The following is a 20,565-nucleotide window of genomic DNA, read 5'->3' on the forward strand; positions in this document are numbered from 1 at the left end:
GACAGAAGCAGCTGAATGAATCTGAGGTGTTCAGAGACAAACTGTGTACTCACGTCCTGCTAAATGCAGCCAAACTGGGACTCGTTTCATAAAACAGATGGACAATGACTCAGAACATCCACCAAAGCACCTCAGGAGTTTATTAAAGAGAAGAAGTGGAATATTCTTCAATGTCCAAGTCTGTCACCTGATCCTAACCCAGCTCAGCATTTCACTCTGAACTTTGGACAGAAAGGCCACAAACAAACATCAGCTGAAGGTCGTTGCAGTAAAGGCGTGGCAGAGCATTAAAAAGCAGGAAACTAGCATTCAGCAAAGTGTTTGGAATAAAGTCATAGAAACGATCATTTTATTTTCAGTTATTTAATTTGTCCAAATTCTTTAGAGCTTCTAAAACAAAGGGATTGTGCTAACAGTACTTTAGTTTCTCGCATTTTTATGTAATCTTTTTGTCCAACCCATTGAATCAAAGCTGCAAGTCTGCATTTCATTGTGGTAATGTACAGAGCCAACATTAGAAAATAAGTCTCTGTACAAATATTTATGGACCTGACTGTATATAAAAACCTACAAGCCTACGAGCGTCACAGAAAACGATGCTGCCTCAGGTTCCTTCAAAGTTTTCTTCCACTTTACCGCAGCTTCTGCTAACGGCTGCTTCTGAAGCCGACATGACAGATGTCATCATATCTGAGCCCAGACTGGTTTTTATGTTTCCAGGCAAGAAACATTTTTAACCTTTGCTACAAAACAAAGACAAACCACAGCCGAAGCTTTGTTTTGGATGTAAATCACATTTCTTTTCATTTGACATCACACCTCTTTGCTATTCTTTGAAAAGGTTCAGATTGCGTCCAACTGTCGCATTTCTTACTCTGTCCAGACTCCGCTGCACTTCTTACATCCTCAGATTTGTTCCTTTCCTTCCTTGAGTTCACAGACGTGCTTTGACAGCTCGATTCTCGGACTCTCAGATGTTTGACGAGTGCAGCGTCAGACTCATTACGTTTTCTCTTCCCTCAGAGTGACGCTGGCTGATGAATCTCAGTGGCTGATCCACAAAGGTCAAGGCTACAGCATCTCCTCTGAGACGGTGGTGACCAGCGCTTGGCACATGAGCTCAGACTGGAAGGTAAGTCAGAGTTTGAACTGAAGCCTCGAGCCAGAGAACACAAAGTTATACAGATATTTCCTCTGTGGAGTAAAATGTGTGTCAGTGAGTGATGAGCAGTATGGAGGCAGGATAAAGTAACAGAGTGTGTGTTCCCTGCAGCCCGTGTTTCACCTGAGCAGACAGTTTAACGGGAGGAAGAAAGTTGCCGACTTTGTGAAACATGGAGGAGAAACAACGCCCTCTTCAACTGTCACGTAGCTGCTATTACAATGATGCTTCAGTAAACTGAACCTGATTTCTTCACCGCTGAGCTCATGATACAGGTGAAAGCTCCCAGACAGCGTCACAGGTGGATGTTGTTGTTCCAGCGTTCTCCACAGTCCGTTTCAATGAATCTGCATTTTGATTCTGTTAAATAAGTTCAGACGAGCCCATTAGGATAAACTCCTTAGAGCAGGTCCCAGCATACGTCACAGTCACTGCGTAACAACAGATCAGTGTCATGATGAATAAAACATTAATGCTAAACAACTTGGACTCTCTGAGAGTGTGAATGTGACGTCATTAACTCTCTTTTCATTTTGCGTTCAGTACTTTAGTATTTTGACTCTATTGTCTCTGCACTGTATTCGTGTTCACAGTGTGTTGGCTTTGAATCATTTATACTGTAAATCCAAATGAGCTTGTGAATGTCTGAGTCACGAGTGCAAACAACATTTCAAATCAAACACTTCTTGTGTGTCGGTGTGAGTGTGGCAGTAAAGTTTCACCCTGAGATGTTTTGAAGCTTGTTCAGTTCTTCGTTGTTTAAAAGTGAAGTTCTGCAAACTCTCACACGGAGCTCGGATTCATCTGCAGTCACGTCACGAACGCCAACATTTCAGCGACGCTGACGTCTGCCTGAAGAGCAAACTGATTGTTGTGCAGACTGCCGTGAAACGCCCGCAGCAGAGGATGGGAATTGGCAGGGATCCCTCTGAACAGGACATCCCATAATGAGTGAGGTCAGGCGGCGACTCTGTGAAAGAAGCCATGGTCGTGTGGTGTGACGGCCTCGGTTGGTCAGCAGCGACACAGAAAGCCTCTGACGTCACACGTCTGAGGAATCTCTGCTCATGCAAACGCAGACACACGCCGAGGATGCATCCTTACATCCTTACAGTGTGCAGACGCAGGAGTCCTGCACATCAGACTCTACAGAGCTGCTCGTCTCTGACTCCAGTGAAACGTCTCAGCACGCTGTCTACATACACATAATTATATGTTCATTCATTTTTGCCTGCAGGAAAGATCAGACGACTGTCAAGAATGTAAAACAGTTTGCTCTGGTCCTGTGAGCACAGCTGATGCTGCTTGTTGAACCTCCACGTGGAACAAATGTCGACTTTTCAAATTCAGAAAACCTTTGAATTTTCTTTTCTTTACAGGCGTTAAAGGAGACATTTTCCTTATTTCTTTCATATAAATATTAAAAATGTTTCATTCTATGATAAAAACACTGAGGCAGCAAAATAAATAAAATTCCCATAAGCCAAACACTTCGAGCTGCTCTGAGTGTTTTTCCTACTGTCACAGATTTCCTGACACACAGTCATCTTCTACAGCACAGGTGTCCAACTCCAGGCCTCGAGGGCCGGCGTCCTGCAGGTTTCAGATGTGTCCTCGATCCAACACAGCTGATTTAAATGGATAAATTACCTTCTCAACAGGCGTTTATCAATATGCGTACTTGTGCGTACTTGCGTTCTCGTGTACTCGTGATACGTCATCAGTCGGAGACCAAGTACTGTTCCAATTCGAAGTACGCATCACGCCGAGAACGCGAAAAAGTCCCGGATGTGTTCTCGATCCGCCCGTTTTATCGAGCATGCATCGGTGTGGACTTGGGACAGCTATATATCCCAGAATGCATTTCGTCCAAAACTCAACAGCGGACTCCCGGCACATCGCCTCCCCCCCCCCCCCGCTCGCGGTCTTCTCACTACTCAGGTTAAAGAAACCCCAGCAGCTGTCTATAGTATTGAGTGTCCACTAGAATAGAAATAAAAGCGTTCTAACATCTCACCTGCTTGTTTTTATTAAGGTATGTACACGTATGTACATGTACACTATTTTTATTAATAGAGGTTTCACTACTGAGGTTAAAAATGATATATAAGTCACTTAGATCACTTCTAAATGTTAATGTTTGGTTTATTTCAGTGTTTTATTTGTTCCTGAGTAAACCGGTTTGGCTGTGATTACAGTTAAGCTTCATAACATGTTACTCACAGTTAAATTAAGAGGGGACGGCAGTAAAAACTCCGGACCTGTGACATCATCACGTACGCAGGTGTTCCAATTGTACATATCGCGAGTCCGTGCTCGCGTTCTCGGCGGGTACGTACTCACCGAGAACGCGAGTACGTACTCGCGTACTTGGGCATTGATAAACGGCCAACATGTCTTGAAGTTCTCCAGAGGCCTGGTAATGAACTAATCATTTGATTCAGGTGTGTGGACCCAGGGTGAGATCTAAAACCTGCAGGACACCGGCCCTCCAGGCCTGGAGTTGGACACCCCTGTTCTACAGGCACTGAGCACCCACAAAGCACATGTAGCCCCTCAGCAGGCTTCCACAAGCTGCCCAATCAAAAGAAAGCATGCAGGGGAAGGGAGGGGCCTGAAGAGAGGTGTCAGACAGATGAACTGATGAGCTAATCTAAGAAAAGCAAGGAAAAAGATCTGGAGTCTAAGAGTGGAGCTGCAAATAACAGGAAGGAAACCGACGACTGCGTTCTGTATAAATCTCTATTTTAATGCATAAACTGACAGTCAATAGAAATAAAAAGAAAACAAATACATATATTCAGACGTGAATAAAGGAGCATAAATTAAATCTGGACAAAACAAAAACATTGTTTTGTTTTTTTAAACACAATTAATTATTTTATGTCATTTGTTCACTTGAGCATTTCATAAAACATACAAACGTACCCCAAAAAACCCCAAACAAAACCAAACAAACAAACAAAAAAACGCGTCTTGATCTTCACGCGCTTCCTTTAAGACTCTCTGAAGCGAGGAGACGATGCTGAGCTCACATTGGTCCGGTCTGCTTCTAGCAGCCACTCTTTAAATGCAGAGAACGAGCTGGGACTGAAGATCAGCTGCAGAGGTGAGTCTGTAATTTCTCAGGAAATGAGAGTAAAGTTTTAGTTCACTGTACGGCGATGACCAGCAGGGGTCATGTGACCTGCCTGAACAAACCCCCGTGAGGCCCGTCCGTGCGACGGAGCTCACAGGTGATGATGTCGCGTCTCTTTCAAATCCTGTTTTCGGCGTCGCTCTTCCTCTCGGTGTAAAGCCCCCCCCTCCGGCTTCTTCCCTTTTTCTCGCCTCAGTGGTTCAGGATCAGAGGTGGACGTTTGATGCAGAAACAAAGTGTTTTCCCCCTCGAGGAAAGCGAAAGTTCAGACTCTCCTCTCGAGGCAGATGGCACAAACACCCCCTCAGTCTCAGTGTGTATCAGTGTGTCTCAGGCGAGCGTTCGCAGGGTCTGGTAGCCTCTCCTCTTCTGCGCTCGCAGCAGAGGCGTCTGAGTGTCCACGTCTCGAGACGAAACCGTCCTGCGGGCTCGGCGCAGGTACACGCGAATCCATCCGTAGACCAGACAGTTAAAGAAGCCCTGAGAGGCCGAGGTTAACGCCTGAGGACACAAGACACACTTGGGTCACTGCACGAAAGACACGTGAAAGAACCTGAAAGAGGCGTGTGATTACGAAACAAAGAACCAAAACGATGAGCCTGAAATATCCTACATGATGAATCGCACAGTAACCAGAAGGCAACACAAAGACCAGTAAAGCAGACATAGTTACCACAAAGGCGACTTGGAATAACCACAAAATGAGCCCACAAAATAAGGACACACATATTCATCAAAATCAAATTCAACCACAAAAAGGTTCGACTGCTGACAGTCGAAAGATCCAAATCAAACAAATTGTTCAACAGCCTCAGAAAAAGACAACAAACCACCAAAAACAGGCTAAACGAGCTCAAAGTGTAAATATGGTCGTGTTTCTCAGGTACTGACTCACCTGCAGGATGTAGAGGACCACCCCGGCTTTGCCCTGGCACGCCGCGGGATCCGCCACTCGCAGAAACGCCAGAATCACCGCTGAGGAAACAACACGACAAACAAAGACACGCTGAAACCTCGCTGACTGTGTCTGTCATCAACAAGAACCAATCAGAGTCCGCGCTGAACAAACCTGGACCCCAGCAGAAGACGAAGACCAGCGGGTACAGGACCATCCTCCGGTCCATCACGCTGAACGAGGCCCGCTGCTCGCTGCCCAGGTAACCATTAGAGGTCACGATGCGCCTGTAAATACAGCGCGCTTTGACCACGAGCACCTGCGGGGGGCGGGGGGAGAGGTCACCTCCATTCGATGTTTGGTAGAATAAGACGCGTCCGTGTGACGAGCGTAAACTCACCGTGATGCTCAGGAGGGTGACGAGCACGGTGATGAGGAAGACGGTGATGTGGTAGGTGTGCAGGTACAGGCAGCTTTGGCTCATCGGCTGCTCGTCTGACATCAGGAACAGCGCTCCGGTGTGCATCATCAGGCACCTGGTTGGATGTGGAAAAAAGCCCACTGAGCTTCTGTGTGGAATGAATCGGTGGATTTCCGCGTGGTGTGAACACTTTGGGTTCGGGCCTCACCTGTAGGGTTCGGTAAGGTTGGCCTGGCAGTGGCTGATGTTCCCCTCTATGATTACCGGCAGCATCAGCAGCACAGGAAGCAGACTGCAGACACAGGTGGACACACTGTTATCAGTACAGCTGTGTGTGTGTTTGCATGCATCCACACAGAGCGAAGCGTCGGTGCTCACTCACCATGAAACCAGAGCAACGACTTTACCCGCTGTGCTCACTCGGTTGGAAACCTGCACAAGGATGCAAAATATGATTTTTACAGCTTCATGTTTACTGAAACAGACAAAGAAGGCTGTTCATGCCGCACCAGAGTAATCGGGTACCAGATCAAGACTTCAGCAGGGGAAAAACCTGTTTTCTCACCTTCTGCTATACAAACATCTGTTTGGACAATGAATACACAGCAGGAGCTGCTGAAACTGTGTCTTTAATTAAGGCTACACCCACACTAGCCCAGATAGATTTGAAAACGGCGTTTTCATCTGAACCGCTCCGCGTCCACACTAGAGTTTTCAGTCGTTTTCACAGAGTTGTGCGTCCACATTGAAACGGCCGAAAACGCTTACGTTCCAGTCCTGCGCGTGCGCAAAAGCAAGTGAGAGTTAAAGGATTTGAAGAAAAGCTGTCTGCAGCATGTACAGACTGATATTCATCTTTTTTAGGGCTGTCAAAATTAAGAGCAATCAAAACAACTGCTGTATAACGCACTCCGCTATCTTAGTTTATTTGGCCACATGACTAAAATGCATCATCGTTTGCATGCGTTTTCGAGCATCCACACTGCGACGGGACAGCTCTGTTTTGAAATGTATGCGTTTTCGAGAGCGTTTCCAAAACGCTGCGTTTTTCTTTGAGGAAAACGCCGTTTCAGTGTGGACGGGAGGCCAAAACAGAGAGAAAATGATGTGTTTTCAAGTGAAAACGCATTAGTGTGGACGTAGCCTAAGTTTAACTGGTCAACCACTTGAGATCAAAGTGGGCCGTACCTGTAAAATGAGCTTGGATGTGTTCGGCTGACAGCCTGTGGATTGGTACTCTGGAGTATTTTGAAGCACTGGGACCGAAGGGTGTGCTTTAACCTCTGGGGAGGTCTGTGCCACATTCAGGACACTGGACCGTCTTTTTATCCTCTTAAGTTTCCCCAAACAGTCTACTTTTACTTTTTGGGCCTGAGCAGGCATTGGGCCTCCGGGTGCTGTGAGCTGCTCAGAGTTCAAACTCACAGTTTGACCCTGTCAGGTTTGCCCTTTGTGTTATTCTTAAGCTTTATGAGCTGCAAACAAAACCCTGAAAGCTTTGTTTACTACGAGTCTCGCTGATGTCCATTGTGTGCGTTTTGCTGCCCTTGCAGCTGGACAGATGTGTCTGTGTACCTGTACAGAGTATCCATCCATGCAGCTGTAGTACTTCTCTTTGATTCCTTTGTAGAGGTTCCAAACGTAGTTGAGGGTGTAGAAGAAGGAGGCCATGTAGAAAACCTGAAACAGAGTTTGTCATGAGCCAAATCCTCGCTCACGTTCGCCGCGCTGATTTTCTAAACAGGTCACCTGACACCCCGCCCCCTTTTCAGACTTTAATAAAGCGCGAGAGCTAAAACTGGCAGCTGACCCGGGGTTGTTGTTGTGAGTGAGAGATGTAGGTCAGGAATGTTTTTCTGTTTGCCCGTCTCTGCATCCGGCCTGTGTTCTGTCCTGGTTCTGCTGCTCCATTTCATCCCAGAATGACCCAGTTCAGGATCTGGACCGGGTCACCTGGGCCAGACGGACCCGGGACAGAACAGCTCACTTGATAGATCTTTGGCAACAGAGACGTCATTTACCCGCTCGTCCTCAGGTGTCGGATTGGTTGTCATAGAAACAGCCGTAAAAACGCACCCAGTTTTATTTGATGTAAACAGGACTGAACGAGCTGGAGGAAGCGGATGAGTCACCGACGATAAAACATTTAAAGGAGAGAGAAGCTCACCAGGTTACGACGACAGACACAGCTCAGCTTTGCAGCTCTCCCAGTTTCTCTTTAGCTTTCTGTTTTCTTGGAGCTGATCGAATTTATTTTTCTCTTTCAACTTTTCATCACGATTGCTGCCCCGACCTTTATTCCTGCCACTTCCTTTTCCTTTTTTTTGTGATTTGACCTTTAGTCATCTCGGTACATTTACTCTTGTGTAGCTAAAAAACTCTTTTCTGATAACTATGGATATAATCTGATGATAGCTGTAAGTGTGCACCGCGTGTTAAACATTTGACTTTATTGTGTGAAAGTTCTTGTGTTTTTGTTTGTTGGCACATGCTAAGCTTCTCTATTTCAGTTGTAAATGTGTGTGTGGGGTCAATGTTGGCTGACTTCTCAGGAAACGCAGAGCTTTGAGAATATGGAAATCCCTCGGCAGCTCCAGGCTTCACTCTGAAATCTGAAAACTTTCCCCTAAAACAAAGTAAAGAGAACAAAGGAAGCCCGTCTGAAGCTGAGCTTGGTTTTGAAGCTGTTTGGGTCACGTGATGAATGTGGAAGTGTTACTGATGTGGTCTGACCGCCACTCTGGAATCACCGACGCTCCGTCGCTCATCTGGAAAATTATGTGTGGTGTCGTGTTGTGAGGTTAGAGCTGCTGCTCCGTCACATCGATTACTGTTCACGCCAGCGGTCGGTCTCCCTCTCTGTTTATTTTATTTTAGTAGCTTTAGCAAGAAAGTTGGCCTGGAGTCCCCACACACACAAACTCTCACGACCCCCGCGACCCCCGGGAGGTCAGACCCAAACTTTCAGTTTGATACTGTTCGATACTGTCGACCATAATATCCTATTAGAGCGATTAGAACATGCTGTAGGTATTACAGGTACTGCACTGCAGTGGTTTGTATCATATCTATCTAACAGACTCCAATTTGTACATGTAAATGGAGAGTCCTCTTCACACTCTAAGGTCAATTATGGAGTTCCACAGGGTTCAGTGCTAGGACCAATTCTATTTACATTATACATGCTTCCCTTAGGCAGCATCATTAGAAGACATAGCATAAATTTTCACTGCTATGCAGATGACACGCAGCTCTATCTGTCCATGAAGCCAGGTAACACACACCAATTAGTTAAACTGCAGGAATGTCTTAAAGACATAAAGACCTGGATGGCCGCTAACTTTCTGCTTCTTAATTCAGATCAAACTGAGGTTATTGTACTCGGCCCTGAAAATCTTAGAAATATGGTATCTAACCAGATTCTTACTCTGGATGGCATTACCTTGGCCTCCAGTAACACTGTGAGGAACCTTGGAGTCATTTTTGACCAGGACATGTCCTTCAACGCATATATTAAACAAATATGTAAGACTGCTTTCTTCCATTTGTGCAACATCTCTAAAGTTAGAAATATCCTGTCTCAGAGTGACGCTGAAAAACTAGTTCATGCATTTATTACTTCCAGGCTGGACTACTGTAATTCTTTATTATCAGGATGTCCTAAAACTCCCTGAAAAGCCTTCAGCTGATCCAAAATGCTGCAGCAAGAGTCCTGACAGGGACTAGAAAAGAGAGCAGATTTCTCCTGTTTTGGCTTCCTTCATTGGCTTCCTGTTAAATCCAGAATTCAAAATCCTGCTCCTCACATACAAGGTCTTAAATAATCAGACCCCATCTTATCTTAATGACCTTGTAGTACCATATCACCCTATTAGAGCACTTCGCGCTCTCACACTGCAGGCCTACTTGTTGTTCCTAGAGTATTTAAAAGTAGAATGGGAGGCAGAGCCTTCAGTTTTCAGGCCCCTTTTCTGTGGAACCAGCTTCCAGTTTGGATTCGGGAGACAGACACTATCTCTACTTTCAAGATTAGGCTTCAAACTTTCCTTTTTGCTAAAGCATATAGTTAGGGCTGGACCAGGTGACCCTGAATCCTCCCTTAGTTATGCTGCAATAGACGTAGGCTGCCGGGGATTCCCATGATGCATTGAGTTTTTCCTTCCAGTCACCTTTCTCACTCACTATGTGTTAATAGACCCTCTGCATCGAATCATATCTGTTATTAATCTCTGTCTCTCTTCCACAGCATGTCTTTATCCTGTTTTCCTTCTTTCACCCCAACCGGTCGCAGCAGATGGCCGCCCCCTGAGCCTGGTTCTGCCGGAGGTTTCTTCCTGTTAAAAGGGAGTTTTTCCTTCCCACTGTCGCCAAAGTGCTTGCTCATAGGGGGTCATATGATTGTTGGGTTTTTCTCTGTATTTATTATTGTGCGATCTACTGTACAATATAAAGCGCCTTGAGGCGACTTTTGTTGTGATTTGGCGCTATATAAATAAAATTGAATTGAATTGAATTGAATTTCACTCCATGAGTCACTTTGTCTTAAAGTACAACCACAGTCGTCCTGTGTACTGTTGTGTAGTGCTGTTTCACCTGTTCCACGATGTGCAGGTAGTAGCAGTCTGTGCTCCGGCTCGTGCAGTCTTTGAAGAACAGGATGGAGCCGATCAGCCAGCAGACGGCAAGCAGCAGGTCTGCGATGCTGAGCAGCATCAGAGGCTGCAGCTGCGCACGCACACACACACACACACACACACACACACACACACACACACTGTATGACTTTACAGACTATACTGCATTAAACACAGTGGTCCCTCGCTATAACGCAGTTCACCTTTCGCAGTCTCGCTGTTTCGCCGATTTTTTTTGGTGCAATTTTGCATGCTTTTTTTTTTTTTAACAGTGCATTGTGTTCTGCATCCTGATTGGCTGTAGAGCATTGTCAATCAATCTCGTGCCGCGTCTCCTGTACAGTACAGAATCCGTTCAGCTTGTCAGATTTACATAAATCTTCGATTGCTGGAAGTGTGACTCTGACGTGCTGCACTGTATGTTTGTAAGTTTCCTCCCCAACAAACAACAATGTCGACAAAACGTCATCACCCGCGCATTCCTTTCGTTTCATTCTGTAATACTGGACGTATTTTTCTATGAAGGTTTGAACTTTGTGTTTAAACAAGAGAGAAAAGTGTGAAAATGTTTGTGCCTGTCTGAGAAAGTGTATAAAGCATGTAGCACTACTGTATAGTTCTGTGTAAATAATCATTCTGTACATACAATAATTTTTAATCCTACAACTGTTCATAACTTGCATAGTTCACATTCTGTATAACTGTATATCTCAGATTCTGTATAGTTTTTTTATTTCATATTTATATCCTGTTCATAGCCTGTACATACTTATAGTTATAGAATATTCATAACATACTTCACACCGTGTACATTATAACAACCATAATAGACTCATTTCTGTAATATACTTACACATCTCTATTATTGCTAATATATATTGTAATATATCTATATCACGACTAAAGCACTTTCTGGATGGATGCAAACTGCATTTCGTTGCCCTGTACCTGTGCATGTGCAATGACAATAAAGTTGAATTCTATTCTAGTGAGGCGTTTTACAGCCTTAAAACATCTATAATAATTGTAAAAAATAAACTTGGCTACTTCGCGGATTTCACCTATAGTGGGTTATTTTTAGAACGTAACTCCCGCGATAAACGAGGGACGGCTTTATCTGTGTGTAGCACAGACTCACAGCTGATGCGTCCTAACAAAATTCAGTCATTGTTTTTCCCTGAATGACGTTCATGGTCACATACAGCGGTGTCCAACTCCAGGCCTCCAGGGCCGGTGTCCTGCAGGATTTAGATCTCACCGTCAGTCAACACACCTGAATCACATGATTCGTTCATTACCAGGCCTCTGGAGAACTGCAAGACATGAGGAGGTCGTTTAACCATTTGAATCAGCTGTGTTGGATCAAGGCCACATCTAAACCCTGCAGGACATCGGCCCTCGAGGCCTGGAGTTGGACACCTGTGGATTACAGAGTGCTGTGAAATGATTTTAAAAGCCGGACGAAAGCGAGGCTAATGTCGAAGAACCGTCAACCTGCGTAGATGACCAGCAGGGGGCGACTCCTGGTTGTAGAGCCAAGTCTGATTGGACAGAAGTTTATGAGAAAACGAGTCACCTGTTTACCTGAAGACCTTTCTGGTGGGTTTCACGTCTCACTGAATAAACACGACGGTCGTTTTATAAACTACACTCTCACTAGGACTCGGAAAGGACAAGTGACGCACGTCTCAGGGCGGGACTTCTTTGTGACTGATTGGGTCTTTTTTTCCTCCTTAGAGACTCTTCTGTGTAAAATGATGAGTGGACCCAGAGGTTATGTATTGTTTTCATTCGTATCCACATGAAGGTCAAAAAGCAGAACTGACTCTGAAAATAAACATGTGAACGATAGTACAGCTTACATCTGAGTGTCCTAAAGTGATCCCTCTGCGCCGGGGAAATCTGACCTCGTTAAAGTGTTGAACAATAGGTACAGTGTGAGCATTCAGTCCCCTCTCATCACGCCTAGTTTCCAATCAGCGCCTCAGGCTGAGGTTTGGAAAAGAGAACTCGCTAACACAAAGGGTGATTTCACAGCGGCTACGTCCAGTTTTTATAAGCACTTCCTCTTAGTTATTTTAACTTTAAAGTTCAGACCACAGTTTATCTCACACAGTTTGTGCAAAGCGTCAAAGAACAGAGAAGCGGCTGACCTCGGGCTTCCGGCTGAGTCCCCGTAACATCAGGCAGCAGATGATGGAGCCTGAACCCAGAATGCTGCAAACACAAACACACACGATGCTCAGAATACTGCAAATGTACTGAAGCTGTGGTGTAACCTCACTGGAAGAGCTCTGGTAAAGATGGCGTGGTAGAGCAGGGAGAAAAAGCTGATTGGAACTGTGCCTGTCTCTATTGTCTGAGCGCTATGACCTCTGACCCCTCAGGTCTTTCCCACTCGTCCCACACTGGGTAAATGAACCAGCAACAAGAGCCTAATGTGCTCTGACACAGCCCATTACAAACGAGTCCTCGTTCTGTACATCGGGGACGTCCAACAGCCCAGCTGATGACTCAGAGTCTTCTTCAGCGCTCGGATTATTAAACATGCAGGATTTCAGAGATTTCTAACAGCATGGAGGTGTTTAGGTTTTAGACAGTAGCTCTGTGGGTCACTTAGACTCAGTGTGACACGCCTACGTTACATATCAAAAGGTCAAATGTATGTATCAGTAAAATGTAGTTAGAGTATCTTGACTTTCCCAGTCATGTTAATCTGTTGCTCCAGTTTTAAAAACAGCAGTGATGACAGTTAGTGCTGCTGAACTTGACTGAAGTAAAATAAGCTCTGAATTACTCATGAATGCCTTCTTTACTCTCCAGCTGTGCCTGTGGAGGATGAAGGAGCAGCAGGTGATGAAGACACTGACCTGAGCACAGCCATGACGAGCTGGATCCAACTGACGATGACGTACACCTGCAGGGAAACAGGCAGGTGGTCAGCAGGCTGACACACACACACACACACACACACACACACACACACACACACACTGAGGTGTCTGCACACGCACACACACACACACAGCAAACTTCACATTTCTTCACGATGAAGCACAAACATCAAACGTTACTTTGTTATTTATTCGAGCTCTTAGAGTTGCATGATCCTAATGCGGTTGTGCTTTAACACTCGATGCTGCGGTGAGTGTTTGTCTCTCGGTGAGGTCAGTTAACATCAGCTGCAGATGTGGGAGTGAAAGTGTTAAAAATAGAGACAAACAAACTGTGGGGGAAACACAAAAAAACCCCAGAGGAAGTTCAGAAATTCACTCCGAGAGGAGAAAAAGGAAACTGTTGTACTGAAAGTCTCATTATTACTTCTTTCTAAGATGTCAGTTTAACCATCTTACACTGATGAAGGTTTAAATTCATAGTTTTCAACACACAAAAAGAACAACAAGTTCACAGCGAGTGCGCACAACCCTCAAAGCGCCCGCTGACCCCGTGTTTAAAACTAAACACAGCCCAAACACCACAAACTGCAGTTCCTCTGACGTCCAGCAGAGGCTCCAGCACTGGGGTTACCATGGTAACAGGCTGTGCCCCCTTTGCTGAGTGTAATTGGAGGATTTTATGTGGACGTTATTGAGCAGTGGTTAGCAGGCATCTGTGTGACGCCCTCATAAATGGGTTGGTGCTTTTGATAAAACGACTTTCATCATTCGTGAAAGTCGTTTTATCTGACGCTGTCACACTCTGATGGACGCGTCACATAACTCGGGGAATACTTTGGCTGGAGGAGCAGGGAATCGAAGCCCCGCCCTCCTGGTCGTTAGACAAACCGCTCTACCTCTGGAGCCACAGCCACCCATCGATGGAAGCAGCTAGCACTGACAGCACGCCACCCTCTTGTCCAAATATGGTCACTTCTGGTGACAAAAGACCAACATGGCTAAAATACTGAAGCTTCAAAACCAGTGAGCGCCGTGTTGGCTACCTCCATCTTTTAAATACAGTCTGTGAGAATACATCAAAGTATAAATATGAATAAAGTATGATTTAACTAATCATGTTTATATTTATTATATATAAATGTAATACATATTATATATATTTCATTATGATAAAGATCAATAGACATTTAAAAAGAAACAAATTCATGATTATGTACAAATACAATAAATACAAATAAGAAGAGTTAATAAAGTCCAAATAAATATGATTCATCATTACTTGATTGAACAGTTCATACAGCGATCCTGTTGCTCGTCATCACTGAGTCTGTGTTTAATGAATTGTGCTCTAAACTAAGAGTGTGAGTGAGAAACCCTGTGTGTGTATTTGTGATGACTGCTTTCTGTGTTTCTGTATTAAACGATCAGGTTATTATTGTTCAGTGGTGAGTATCAGCACTTCAAAGATTTTATTGGAAGTGAAATTTATGAATATTTTCACTTCCTTCATTTTCAGTGAGAAATGCTTTGATTTACTGCAGCAGCACAAAAACACGAGCTGATTATTTTACTGGACTTTTGGCAGATATTGAAGTGACTGATTCTCCGACCAAAGTGCAGCTCACAGACTGTTGGACTGAACAAACCGAGAGGGGACGGTTTCACCCACTCATTACAGAAACAAGCCAAACAGATCCGTTTCTGGAGGTGACTCAGAGTAAATCACACTTGGATGATTTCCTCTGCCCTGCAGGTTTGTTTGCCGAGTGTTAGTTTTATTCATCTGGAGACGTTATTCACTCACAGAATAACCGCGCGGTGAACTGAGTGTCTACATCATTATAATCTAATGATAGGAGTGTATAAAACCTACTGAGTCAATTCAATGTTTCAGTTCAGTTTTATTTATACAGCTGCAAATCACAACAACAGCAGCCCCAAGGCGCTTTAGATTGTAAGGTAGACCATTTATTTCCATGTTCCAGCTTTTATCCAGCCGCATGTAAAGTCGCTGAGCTCTGTTAAAGTGCTTGAATGTGTGCAGTAAGTCTGAGAGCTGATCGTGATGAGCTCACCTGCGTCCAGTCCTCGGCTCCGGTGGTGTTTTCTGCTGTGTGATTGGTCAGAATCATCTCGTCTGAAGACATCAGAAACTCTGAGAATTTCAAAAGATCAAGCTGAAGGTGAGAAGGTCACGTGATCGGGCCTGGTCCTGGAGCTGTCAGCTGAGCCTCCCGCAGGCTGTCGGGACCAGCTTTTATCCTGCAGGATGGCGCGGTCTCGGCTGGCCCCGCCCCCGGGCTCTAACCACGCCCCCTGTCCGTGAGGGGAATCCCCACCTGCCTGATGACGCCGGAGCTTTGCTTGTATCGTTTTTATTGAAATGAATAAATAATTAAATGGACTCAAAAGCAGCAGCAGTGAGTACTTCTACTCAAGTACTTCTGTAATATACTCAGTATTTCCATTTACTTATACTTTATACATCAGCTCAGCACTCCTGAGGGGACTGCTGATCATTTTGAATATTTACAAAAATAAAATGATGAAGATGAATCATTATTATTATTATTATTATTATTATTATTATTATTATTTCCTGAATCTTGTAATCTGTCTGTGACAGTTTGAGTCCAGTTCTGTTAAATATAACTGATGGAATTTGCAAAGCAAACTATTCTGCTTTGTGTTATTAATAATCTTTAATGTTCCAATAATCTTCACTAACCGGGTCGCCACCGTCACAGACACGCTGTGAAACCATCGGCTCGATTGTGCCACATGATGTGCTTCTGAACTGCGAGCGGCCCCTTTTTCAAAGATGTTCAACAATATATTGAATAATAATTAGAAAAGAATAAAAGAAAACACCAATGCTTGGACACTGCTAACATAATGAACAGGTCTTTTGACGGGGCTCCCACACAAACGCAAAGCAGAGACACACGCTGTGCCCTCCAAATCACAGACAAACAGTATCACACATTCTTGATTTTAGTTCACAAACACTTCTTATAACGACTAACTACTCCTGAAACTTTGGAGGTTTTAGTTCTTTTTACAGTAAAGTTACAGGAGGATCAAAATCATTATCAGGCAAAATGTCTTTCGTTTGTTAAAATAACCCCGTCCGACACCGCGTGAAAATAATAAATAATTATTTTTTCTGTTGTAACGAACTGAATGGTAATGTAACGACACTCATTTTTCACTTTTTCGCAAAACTAAAACGTAACTACTTCCACATGTAATCGTCTGTTATGGAGGCGGAGTCAACTGGATCCGCGCTCCGTGCCCACTGAGGCTGTGTCCCAATTCAGGGTCTGCACGCTTGAAGTACGCACACTACTACCACGTACGGTGCGTACTGCAAGTACGGGAAGTGCGGAAGTGAGAGGCTTGTGAAATGGGACGATCTAGTCTTCGTCGCGCTGTTCAGGTTGCCTAGCAACCATGATACTAACCGCGAGAAATGTTTCATACAGCTTTGTGTGACAGAAATGAAGGAGAAAAAATGTTTTGTTGGTCATTCATTTTTGTCATGACATCACTTTGATTAGTTGAGACCACAGGACTGTAAAACATGATAGTTGGGCTTCATTTCTGTACTGAACAGTCATTTCAAGATTAGTTAGTAAATGATAATTAGCTAATGTTATTAATGAGACTAAAATCATCTCACTGTGGTAATGTTAATATAATATGGACAATATTATATGTATTGTCAGATTATATATATACAGTTAAGCCCAAAATTATTCATACTCAAAGTTTTCTCAGTCCTTCTTTTCATAGACAAAAATATGGAATTAGCAATTTTTGCATAGGGTATGAATAATTTTGGGCTTAACTGTACATACACACATATATGAGCTTGAACTCTGGGTCAAAGATGCAAGTTGCATTTATTTATATTTCCTATCACCTTAAATCTTCACTCAAAGACACTCAAGTATCTCTGACAGTGTATATACAGATGTATTATATATAAGAGACAAATATTGTTCCTTCAGTATGTTGGCATTACTAAATTTGGCTCAATGCTTACATATATGTGTAAAAACAAATGTACGAGCTGTGATAACTGTTTCTGATAGAACGAAGATCAGACTGATATATTAAATATTCCTTTATTGGGTGAGAAAATCAGACCATGTCATAACTGCTTTAAGTCATACAGAATAGATATCAGAGCCTTAAACAGGCTGACTTCTGCTAAATGGGTCAAACTGGGCAGAAAGTCTACAAACACATAACATCCTTATAGAATATGATGTAACACTATAGATCAGCTTAGCTCAGAATATATAAAGCATATAAACAGTTACAGCAATATGATGCAACAAACACAGCAGTGCTACTAATCCAAAATACTCAAAGCTTCATAGAACTGAAACAAACATTTATTTTTAGCTGCATTCTGCTGCTGATACATACTTTAGGTTTCTGAATATTAAACTTGTTGCTGCCTTTCATAGTGTGTAACTTGAAGGCCCTGAGTACTTTCTCCCACACTGAAAACACTGGGATGATAACATTATTTGAACATTACCTAATAAGACTGATTCAGGACAGACAATTAGTTATGTTAAACTTTCCTAGCAGTCCTTCACAAACAGGGAACAGTCTGTCTATTCTCTCCATCTGTCAGCTGCTGCTGGCTCTTCCTCCTCCTCTTCCTCACACACTGCTGAGTTTGTCCTGGTGGATCATCAGGGGTGCAAAGCCTCACAGATGATGTGCAGCAGTGGGTCCCTCAGTCTGTCCTCACTCTGGACACTTGCAGTTGTTACACATGGAAATCAAATGTGTGATAAGCTGCAGGATTCAAACACAAGTGTAACTTATAAATACATGTTCATACTTTTATTCCACAATCAGAGAGAAAGAAACAGAGAGAGAGTGCAGGACAGACAGACAGGTGACAGTCTCAGGTGTACACACTGCTACAAAACAGCACAAGAGAAGGAGGATTTAGTGTTTGTGTTATTACGAGTGCTAAACAAGAAGAGTTCCCAGATGGTCCAGTGGACACATGTGTGACTCCTGTGATTAAAGCATCTTTCTTTCAGCTTAACGAGTGAACCGTCAGCTCGTTCAAACACACGTTAAAGTCCGTTTGGCTCGACACCACCGAACAGAGGCAGCAATATAACATAGCTAACATTAACAGTGCAGTGAATCCTGCTTGTGCCGTCATATTCAGGACTGCAAACCGAGCAGCATCACTGACTTTCAGCTTGTTGTGTTTGTGGATATATGACTGACTTTAATTATCCATAAAATCATCATATTCTCTGTAAGATTAAGGTCGACTATATATATATTTAGAAGTAGGGGCTTTAAAACCAAGTTACCGCTGAAAGTACAAACATCACTAATGTCACATGACTTTGCCGACATGTGGCCAACAGTAATGTTTTAATGTTCTTAAACATTCGCACATAAATAAGTGACATAATATTCAGTACTTACTTTTGACAGTTCACTCTTCGGCCGCTCCCTTCTGCCGTATTTTGCGGCAAAATTATCCACACCCACCGCCGCGCTATGGATTGTGGGATATATGGGGCCACGAAGCGTGCACCGGACCACGCTTGATATTTGGGGAAATCGACGGCGCACTTGGAGTACACTTTGAATTGGGACAGCCGTCGTCGCGTGGCGGTGACGTAATCGCACTTGAAATGCGTACTTCAAGCGTGCAGACCCTGAATTGGGACACAGCCTGAGTGTGGACACCTACGGAGGTACCTGCCGTGGCACAACACTGATCCTGCCACAGTTTGTTCCCCCGGCTCAAGACATTTTTTGAAAAATGTATTGATAGCAGTGTTGAATATTCTTACACAGTAAAAAAAAAAAAAAAAAAAAAAAAACTATACGTAAATAATTACACCATGAAGATGGTTTGTTTTTCTGTTATTTAAAAGAGGAAGTGGTTTCTTTTATTGCAACCTGTAAATTATTGCAGTTAACTTTTATTTGTTTAATTGTTTCCAAAAGGTTTGAGGTGTGAAACAAACTGCAGTGGAGTTTGAAGATAAAATATGGGTGTGTGTGGGGGGCACGAAGATTTTCTTGTAAAACAAACGGGGGCCTAGCAAAAAAGATTTGGGAACCACTGGCATAAACAGAAAAGGTGTGTGGTTTTGTGCCTCCTGCTGGTGGGACTGGAAAATTACACACAGAGAAAACCACAAACTTCACCTTTTGTTTCTTTAAAGGCAGGAAACAGAAAAACATGACAGCCAGACATAGTAGATTTTTGGAAAACTGCATGTTTAAACATTTAAAATATATTTTTCAGATTTAGTTTCAGACTAACCAACACATATAAACAATGACACTTTAATATTTCCATAACAGATTATTCTAAAGCGTGTATTATCTTGTCTCTCTGCAGGACATTTCTCTGTCCCAGCAGGTTAAACACAGCCACAGTCAGACAGGTTTGCCCATCACAGAAGACGGGATTATAAAAGGAGCACGAACCTGAAGTTAGGAGCGTTCATCGTGTGATCATGTGCTCCCAGCTCGGCCTTTAAGCTCGTTTCAAGTGCATGTGTCTCAGCAGCAGGGCTGGACTGCCGATCTGGGATACCGGGCATCTTCTCCCTGGGCCAGCGCACATTTGGGCCAATGAGCCAGCCTGCAGGCCCACTGCAGCAGCTCATTGGTTCATTTTCATTACCAACAGTGGAATATCCAATCAGAGTTTCTACCTTTCAAAAAACAACTTGTTACGGCCCTAGCTGGGCCTCCTGAAACTGCCCTTGTGTGGGCGTGGTGTTTTTCTCCGCCTCCTCCTCTCTTGCCACTCCTACCCCCTCTGTTTCTCTCACTCTCCTCTCTCCCCAGGACACAGCTGCTCTTGGCTAGCCTCGTTTGCCACCTGACTCCAGTCAGCAATCACCTCTGAGGCTATTTAAGCTGGGGATGAGCTGTGAGCAGGGTGGTGTTCTTGGTGTGTGGTTAGCCTGCATGAAGTGTGGAGTTGTGGAAGCAGTATAGCTGCTTTACGTGAGTAGTGTTGGCTTATGGGCCTCGGCAGCAGTAAAGCTAGCTGCTGCTAGTGACAGGGTGAGCTTGTGGGCCCCTGGAAGTGCCTCCTCATGGTGTGGAGTTTTTTGTTTGGTTGTTGTGTTCTTTGTTGTTGCAACCTTTTTCCAAGTGTTACTGGTAAAACGGCGTTGCCGGCTCTTTATGTTAAGATTATTTATAATAAAGACTATTTTATTTACTAAAAACACCTGTCTGTTCTTCTTTCATTGTGTTCTGGACCCATTTGTTACTGGTCCCCTCACTCGCATGCCTAGACCCCTTCGGGGGGATGTAACACAACTAAAAACACATCTTTTTAGAACTACCCTGTTATCCTTGTGTGAAGCATTTTGTGATCTTTTAGCTAGAAATG

General features: G+C 43.8%; 1 protein-coding gene across 2 annotated transcripts; it reads right to left on the bottom strand.

The window, feature by feature from the left end:
• Window positions 1-3,896: 3,896 nt before the first annotated feature.
• On the bottom strand, window positions 3,897-20,009 carry tmem116 (transmembrane protein 116). 2 transcript variants are annotated; one of them, XM_039619166.1, is made up of 12 exons: window positions 19,644-20,009; window positions 15,224-15,303; window positions 13,122-13,168; window positions 12,405-12,468; window positions 10,211-10,342; window positions 7,193-7,297; window positions 6,000-6,049; window positions 5,826-5,909; window positions 5,597-5,732; window positions 5,371-5,515; window positions 5,197-5,276; window positions 3,897-4,802 (listed from the first exon to the last, which is right to left on the bottom strand). In XM_039619166.1, exons 2-12 carry the CDS (start codon window positions 15,293-15,295, stop codon window positions 4,632-4,634), a joined length of 1,086 nt encoding a protein of 361 aa, XP_039475100.1. In that variant the 5' UTR covers window positions 15,296-15,303; window positions 19,644-20,009; the 3' UTR covers window positions 3,897-4,631. The 2 variants fall into 2 exon arrangements, with proteins under 2 accessions (XP_039475100.1, XP_031608751.1); XM_031752891.2 differs by lacking the exon at window positions 19,644-20,009 and having other exon boundaries at window positions 15,224-15,686.
• Window positions 20,010-20,565: the final 556 nt, after the last annotated feature.

This window comes from Oreochromis aureus, linkage group 11, assembly GCF_013358895.1.
Source record: "Oreochromis aureus strain Israel breed Guangdong linkage group 11, ZZ_aureus, whole genome shotgun sequence".
In the NCBI taxonomy this organism is placed as follows: Eukaryota; Metazoa; Chordata; class Actinopteri; order Cichliformes; family Cichlidae; genus Oreochromis; species Oreochromis aureus.